The 7891-nt window shown below is 50.6% G+C and overlaps 1 protein-coding gene across 2 annotated transcripts in view; it reads left to right on the forward strand.

Moving 5' to 3' along the window:
• The window catches only part of Synpo (synaptopodin), a 55238-nt gene extending 48986 nt beyond the window's left edge, over positions 1 to 6252 (forward strand). For both annotated transcript variants that reach the window (XM_021633694.2, XM_060377220.1), the window contains exon 4: positions 3738 to 6252. In XM_021633694.2, the coding sequence (XP_021489369.1) occupies positions 3738 to 4397 (660 nt within the window). In that variant the 3' untranslated portion in view covers positions 4398 to 6252. The remainder of the gene's footprint in view (positions 1 to 3737) is intronic.
• Positions 6253 to 7891: the final 1639 nt, after the last annotated feature.

Consider the following 7891-nt stretch of genomic DNA (forward strand, 5'->3'; position numbering starts at 1 on the left):
TCAGCTGGACTCCTCCAGGCCAGGTCTTCCTAGAACAGAGTGAGCTGCCAGGAGACCCTGCTCTTTTGCACCTAGGGCGGGGGGGTTGGCGGTGGAGGGACCCATCCTCCATCCCGTAGCTCCTGCCACTAGGCTGAGCTCTTTGGTTCTGCCTCCTGTTCTCAATACACTCTGTCTCAAATCTGCCTTGCTTCTTTTTTCTGTGCTGTTGCTGCCATGGGTTGGGGCTCCCTCTCTGCTCCCTGAATCAGGCCTGGAAGTGAAGTGGAATCTCACAGCTGCTGTGTGTGTGTGTGGAAATGAGGTTGTGTCCTGGTGTGCCAGTGTGCCTGCTGTGTGTCTGGATCTGGTAGGTGTCAGCCACGTGCTACCTAAGAAAAGAGGGCACTTTCTTCCCCCTACTCCTTTCCTGAGCCTAAGTCTGGCCTAGATTCCATTGAGTATAACAGAAACACACTGCCCTATGGGTCAATTGGTTTGGGGTTCCTTTTATTTTATTTTTTAAGATAGGGTCTGCAGCTGAAGCTGGCCTTGAACTCATGATAATCCTCCTGCCTAAGTCTTTTGAGTGCTAGGACTCTAATCATAAGCTTCCGAGCCTAGTTATGTTGTTGTTTGCTGTTTTGGTTTATTATTATTGTTTTTTTATTTGTTTTGCTTTGTGTTTTGAGGCAGGCTCTGGCTGGCCCAGAACTTGCTAGGTAGATCAGGCTAGCCTTGAACTTACAAAGATCCACCTGCCTCTGTCTCCCAAGGACTGGCATCAAGGATGTGCAACAATATGGCTGGCTCTGCTATGCCTGCCTTTTGTTTTTCTTTTCTTTTTTTTTCTTTTCTTTTCTTTCCTTTTTTCTTTTCTTTCTTTCTTTTTTAAATAACTGGGATTGAAATGTCTCCCACCAGAACATTCCCTCTCCAGCTCCCTCCCCCTCTCCTTTTTATCTAAATTGGCCTGCTTGCCGCATTTATCACCAACCCTGCCTGGCTCCCTTGGTGGAGAAGAGAAAGTTGTGGGACCCGTACATGGTTCCTATGTGACTGTGCACAGCCTCTGCCTGTCCCTGGCCCTGGTTTCCCCTCCTGTCAATGACAGGGTTGCAGGAGGTGTCCTGGGAGTTCTGCGAACTCTGTGCTGCCTGCTCAGCCTTTGTTTTCAGCCCATTTGTGCACAGGCCTGCTAGGCCCTGCTGGGCTGGGGTGACTGGCTGCTGCTTTCTGAATTTTCACCCATTGCACTTTCAAGGCGTTTGGTGGACACAGTGCACTGAGCTCTCTGGCAGGAAGTGAACGGTTCTGCTTTGTTCTTCCTTCCTGTGTTGTGTATCCTCTGCCCCCCTTCCCCATAGTCATCCTGGGACATGGCAGTTGGCATGAGGTCAGGCTGGCTCACCTCCACATTTCAGCCTGTGCTTGAACCATGTAACTGCATAGTCCTGGCTGAATTTGTTGGATCTAGCTATGCCCTATGACAAGGAAAGACAGAAACAAATCTCTAGAGATTTTTAGACAGTTCCCACAGCTTCTCCAGCCTCCTCAGCCTTGTTGAGAGGGGCCTGGTATGAATGGTGCACGCCTTTTGTCCCAGAGGCAGGTGGAGCTCTGTGAATTGAGGCCAGCCTGGTCTACATAGCCAGCTCTCAGGGCAGCCAGGGCTACACAGAGAGACCCTGTGTAAGACAGCAACAAAAAACAGTTGTTGGCTGGCTTGGGTCATTAGACATGCCTGAGCCCTTGTGATTGGCTTTTGGATCTGAAGCTCTCTTAGGCTCTAGTCCTTACTGTCTAACCCTGAGGCAGGGACCTTCCTTGAAGCTCTCCTCCATAAGCCTGTGGTGTGCTTCCTACAGGTGGCCTGGCTGCCAGCTGGGGTGTATCACACAGAGAGCAGCTCTCTCTCAGGAACTCTGGATTGCATACACACACAGCCCTGACCCTGGGAATAAAGGGGGACGAGGCCTTATGCTGAGCCTTAGCTTGCTCCCCTGATGAGCTTGGATAGCCTGAAAAAGCCTCCACAGGTCACTGTGGCATTACATCCAACCAGAAATGTCCTCCTCTGGCTGTACCTAAATGGTCCTTTTTAGTGAAAGGACACTGAGGTTGAACTCATCTGGCAGCTGCTGTGGTGTGACTGGAGAACACATACCATCTGCCTCCATTGTTCGATTGGGAGGGACTAGATTCTCCATTAGTTGAAAGGATAACTGGCAGATTACTGACGTGTGAAAGAATGAATCTTGTGGGTGGTTATACTTTGATTGGGCTGGAGTCACTGACTAGACCCAATAGCTTAGGACTGAGGTGGATGGATGATTGCTAGTGAACATGGACTCAACTAAGAGCTCACGTGGACTATTTAATTCTGGAATGTTGTTGAACAGCTGGATGGTTTAAGGTATATATGTGTTTAGCCTGTGTTCCCAAGCCCTCCATTTTCAATAGACTTAACACTGTTTAAGCACGGTGTAGCCCTTGAAACACACACACTGGGCTGTTATTTATACCTCTCGGCTTCATTTTCATCACTAGTAGAGTGAATGTGATAATGCCAACTTCCTAAACACACTAACCTAACTGGAAGAAGTGAGAGATGACGTGTGAAGATGGAGCTTGTAGATGGATAAGCACTTCACTAGGTAGGAAAAGGGTGTGTCACCATAAGAGTGCAACGATTTTTCCCCCCTCAGAAACGTTCAAAACCCGGTTTGCATAGAACCATTCTCACTGTCCCTAGTGGCTAGAAGTTCAGGGAGGAAAGAGTGCTGGTCAGAGCGGCTGACTTCCTTTGTGTTTCCATCTGCCAGTAGGAACTTCCTCCCGTTGGGCATCCAAGGAAAAGAAGTGAAGAGGTGACCTCAAAGCACAGGGGGTGCTGAAAGGATCCTTCATGAGGTCCAATCTGAATAGTGGTAGTTAGTATTTTAAAATTATAAACTGGACATTGTGGCACACACCTATAATTATTCTAGCATTTAAGAGGTGTAGGCAGGGGGATCAGAAGTTCAGAATCATTAGCTACATATCGAGTTTCAGGCCGGCTTGGGCTACATGAAACCCTTTCTTTTCTTTTTCTATTTATATTTCTTCCTTTGTGTCTTTTGTTTTGTTTTGTTTTGTTTTGTTTTGTTTTTTGAGACAGGGTTTCTGGCCTAGACCTCACTCTGTAGACTAGGCTGGCCCTGAACTCACAGAGATCTACATGCCTCTGCCTCTGAGTGCACAGCATGAAACCCTTTCTCAAAAAAAAAAAAAAGTTTACATAAAAATAATATAAATTTTAAGTTAGATAGATATCTACATTTTTAAGTAGTTAATGCAACCGTATGGTTCAAAACTCTAAACAGACATAGAAAGTGATAACTTAAAAAGACTTGTTCCCCTGCCCCTGTGGGCCTGCCAGACCCATTCCTTATCTTTTTTTCATATGACTTTCCCATCTCTCCTTATCGTTAGGTTGTATAGCAGTTCCCTCCAAAAAAACGTGCTAATGAACCCTAGGTTCCTTCACATGAGTTTTTGTCTCCAAAGCAAGCAATGGCTGACCCCAGAGAGCAAAGGTCTTTAAAGTTTCTCTGTTGAGTTGAGCCACCTGCGTTTTTACGTCAGGCACTATCTGACTTTGTGGGGAACCTTTCCTATCTCGGAGTAATGGGCAACCTTACTGGATCCTTTCCAAAACCCTGACTCTGGAGGACCCGGCACTAAACCTTCCCCCGCCCTGTGTGCTCTCTCCCCAGGACCGGCCGGAGAGCCTGCCCACGTCCCCGCCCTGGACGCCGGGCGCTTCCCGGCCGCCTAGCAGCCTGGACGGCTGGGTGAGCCCGGGGCCGTGGGAGCCGGGCCGCGGGAGCAGCATGAGCAGCCCCCCGCCGCTGCCGCCGCCGCCACCAATGTCCCCCTCTTGGAGCGAGCGCTCGGTCTCCCCACTGAGACTGGAGATCGAAGCGCGGCCCCCGAGCCGCCAGCTGCAGGCGCTTCTGGCGCGCAACATCATCAACGCGGCTCGGCGCAAGAGCGCCTCCCCGCGGCCGGCGGCAGCCGAGCCCCTGCGACCCTTTTCCCCGCCGCAGGGACCGCCGCCGCCGTCGCGCATGCGCTCTCCGCAGCCAGCCCGCCCCGCAGGCACCTTCCGCGGAGCCGCTTTCGCCCCCATCCCGCGGAGCCCGTTACCCGTCGGGCCTCCGTCCTTAACTAGTCCCCGGAGTCCTCAGCCCGTGCCATCCAGGCCTTTTCCCTACCGCCGCTCGCCCACAGACTCCGACGTGTCCCTTGACTCTGAGGACTCTGGGCTTAAGTCGCCTGGCATCCTCGGCTACAACATCTGTCCTCGAGGCTGGAATGGCAGCCTGAGGCTCAAGCGTGGTAGTCTCCCCACCGAGGCCTCCTGCACCACCTAAAAGTCCATCCCCACCCCAGGAGGACTGAGCTGGAAGAGTCACCAAGCTTGGGGAACCTCAGCACTGAGACCCCAAAGGGTCTGACCTCACTGGACAGCTCCAGAGAAAAGGGGGTCAGGGAAGGAGAGCTCTGGACCTAGAGTCACTCAAACTTGGGTTCTAGCCTTTGGCTTTGTCATTCATTTGCATGACCTTGAGCAAGAGCCTCCTGTCTCTGACCCTTAACTTTGGCCAATGCAATCTCCAGACATGTTCCCTTTCCATCCACACACGTGTGCCTTGGGGGAGGCAGCTAAGCAACCCCGCCATTGGGCCTTCAGCAAGCCAGGCTTCCATGCTCCTTCGTCCCTCACTCTGTTCTCTGCAGCCTGGCAAATGAAGTGTGTGTTGAAAAGAACCTCGTCCATGACCCATGCCCAGGCCCTGGCTTGACCATCGGCTCCTGGCACCAGGCGGGAGCAGCTGTTTTCCATCTCTCCTCAGACCAGCTCTATTTTTATCTGGTGACCTTTAGAGAGATCTCCCAGGCAAGCTCAAGGTGCCCCACTGGGCCCTTCTGGGGAGAAGGGGCTGGAAGATTCTCCCCAGACTCTGCCATGCTGCTTTTTCTACCCCAGCTCAGGGTGTCTGCAGAGTACCTCTATGGTCAGGGGCACGGCAAAGTGTGAAGTGCTGGGTTCCCTGGGGCTCTGTGTCACAGGAGTCCCAGACCTCTGCCTTTCTGGGCTTGATGACAAGTTTTGGGGTTTTTCAAAGCTAGGGAGTGAAAAGATGGCAGTTTTATGTGGCTGCCCCAAGTCTGGCCTTACCCATTTGGAAAGAGGTCCTTATTACAAGATATGCAAGCCATGGCCAGGATGCATAGAGGAGACTCCAGAACTGGGTGGGGTTGGCTACTGACTTCTGAGGAGTCTCACCCTGAAGTACATTCCATAGTATTAGGAAGTGAGGGAGGGTGTGAGTGGAGGACCGAGGGGCTTGAATTGAGAGACAAACCTGGGTGGGAAGTGAAGGGCCCCTTCCCTTCAGTTTCAGGCCTCAGCCTAGTGTCTGTACCGTGCTCAGAAGAGTGAACAATGCTATGTTCATTTTCTTCACATCTCACTCTGGCCTGGCTCATGCCAGTGACCTTGAGAGGAGCCTGTCCCCTAAGCCTCAGAGACTTTGATTCCACTCTCCAAGAATGACACTGGGAAGAAGGTCCCTGAGTTTTGTGGTTTTCATAGTTGGGGTTCAGAATGTTAGCTTCAGAATTCAGAGCCTGGGGGTGGAGGTGCTGGAGTTTGATGAGGCATGAATATACGTAGGTGGAAAAAAAAATACCAGGATGTTGTTAATAGTGAGGGATTGTGTGATTTGGGGAAATTAGTAGATTCACCCACAAATCAGAGTGATCTAGAGCCCCAGAGTAAGGCTGGGGGAAGCTAGGGTCAGGATGGAATGAAGTCAGGGTTGGAATGGGTAGGAATGACAAGTTCCTAATGCCCATAGGTTGGGAACCAAGCCCTACTGGGAAGATGAGTGGGTTCCCAGTTCAGCCAATAATGAATGGATACAGTTACCAAAGCTGCTACCTGCTGCAGCATCCCTTCCAGTAAGGAGTCCCAGGCTATGGATGCCTTCCAGAGAAGAGACCCTATTAGACATTTAGCTGACGCTGTGGCATAGATCAGCTTCTACCTGCATTTCCTCAGAGAACCAGCAGGAGGCGGCTTTGAGAAACTACACTTCTGCTTCTGCTGTTGTCATAGTGACTGCCTTCTTCCTTATGGTCTCCTCCAGATCCACTAGAGCTTGCCTGTATCCTGCCTCACGCCACTTGTAGAATTCAGAGCAATAAATACTTTCTGCATTCCTCTGCCTCCTGTATCTTTTTTTTTTTTTCTTTCAGGAAGCCTTTTTCTTCTTCCCAGGCATACATCAATCCAAGAATATCTAAGACACATGGTCCTGGAGCTCGGAAATAAACAGTCCTAAGAACAGATGGAAAAGCTTGGGACCGTAGAAATCCTTGGATTTGAGCCCAGGTTCTGTCATTGATTAGCTAGGTGGATCTGAGTAAGCTGTTCCTTCCCCATTCTCAGCTTCCCCATCTGAGTGATGGGAGAGTTGATCTAAGTGGTGTCTTGGAGTAGTACAGGGTGCTATTGCTGGAGTGGGAATAGCCATGCTGGGTCAGAGTCCAGTGTTCCGGAACTACATACTCACTGAAATCAGGACTCTAGGATAGGAAGAAGCATCCCCAGATGGGTGTCAGAGAAGCTCAGTGGGATCATATACACTAATGGGCTCAGGTGCTTGCCCCACTGGATCCAGGGAGCTCTTGCTGTTCCCACCCTTCCCGAGGATTGACTGTGTGCCTCTAATAAATCATGATTCCTGTTGGAACCTATCCCGAGTACAGTCAGTGTCTGACTGCCTGCTGGTGGCTTTACTCCCTTACCTCTTGCCCTGTGTGCAGTACCTCAAACTAATTCATTGGTGATGGAATGAGATCACCATCTGACCCACCCCTGCCTGCTCTTCCCTCCCCTCCTCTCCCATTTCCAGACCCCCTCCAAGATTCGGGCATTATCCAAGTGCCCCTCAATATCCCCACCTCCTCTCTACCCTTTTGTATCTGCCCTAAACCACCTTCCACCATCTCTCTCTTGGCTACAACACAATCTCCCTGCCTGTACTCTGGCCCCTTCAACCCTGTCTGTATACGCCAGATCTGTATGTGGAAAATGTCAATCTGATCACCGTTCTACCGGCTCAATCTCTTCATCACCTCTTTGTAACACAATTTCCTTTTGGAAATCTGGCCCCTGTCCACCTATCTGGCCTCAGCTCCCAGCATGACCCTCAGACCCAAACTCTGGCCCTACTTGCCAACTCTCCACAGTCTTTGCATGAGATCTGTCTTCTGCCTGCAGGGTCCCTGGCTCCTCTGCTTGGTGAGCTCCCATAAGTCCTGCATCTGCCCATACCTCCTCCTCTGGGAGGCCTTTCCAGGCTCCAGGCTGAGCTGACACTATGTTCCCAGCTCCCTGAGCTCTCTCAGAGCCATGCCTGAGATACAGCACAAAGACTGTTTTACTGCTCAGAGTCTGAGCTAGCTGAGCTCCTTAAAGATAGTCTTGGCATATTTGGTTTTAGTCCATGGATAGAGGCTCAGAGAATATGAGAAGATATTGGGGGCAGGGGAGGAGAAGGAGAAAGGAAGGGAAGGAGGGCAAAAGGGAGAAAAAGAGACATGGGATGAAGGAGAAAGAGAAGGGAGAAAAAGTCAAGAAAAGATATTGGGGAACAATTCATTCATTTATTCCTCCATCCATCCATGTTTCATTCATCCAGCAAACATCTGTTGAATTTCTATTAGGCATTACTCTAGACACTAGGGATACAGCAGTTACCAAGCTTCAGCGAACGCAGCCAGTCCCCAGCATTCCCAGGTGAATAAAGAGTTCTAATGTCAATGCGTGTGTAGCCAGGGCGTGCAAGCCCTTCTG

The sequence above is a fragment of the Meriones unguiculatus genome, chromosome 2 (assembly GCF_030254825.1).
Source record: "Meriones unguiculatus strain TT.TT164.6M chromosome 2, Bangor_MerUng_6.1, whole genome shotgun sequence".
In the NCBI taxonomy this organism is placed as follows: Eukaryota; Metazoa; Chordata; class Mammalia; order Rodentia; family Muridae; genus Meriones; species Meriones unguiculatus.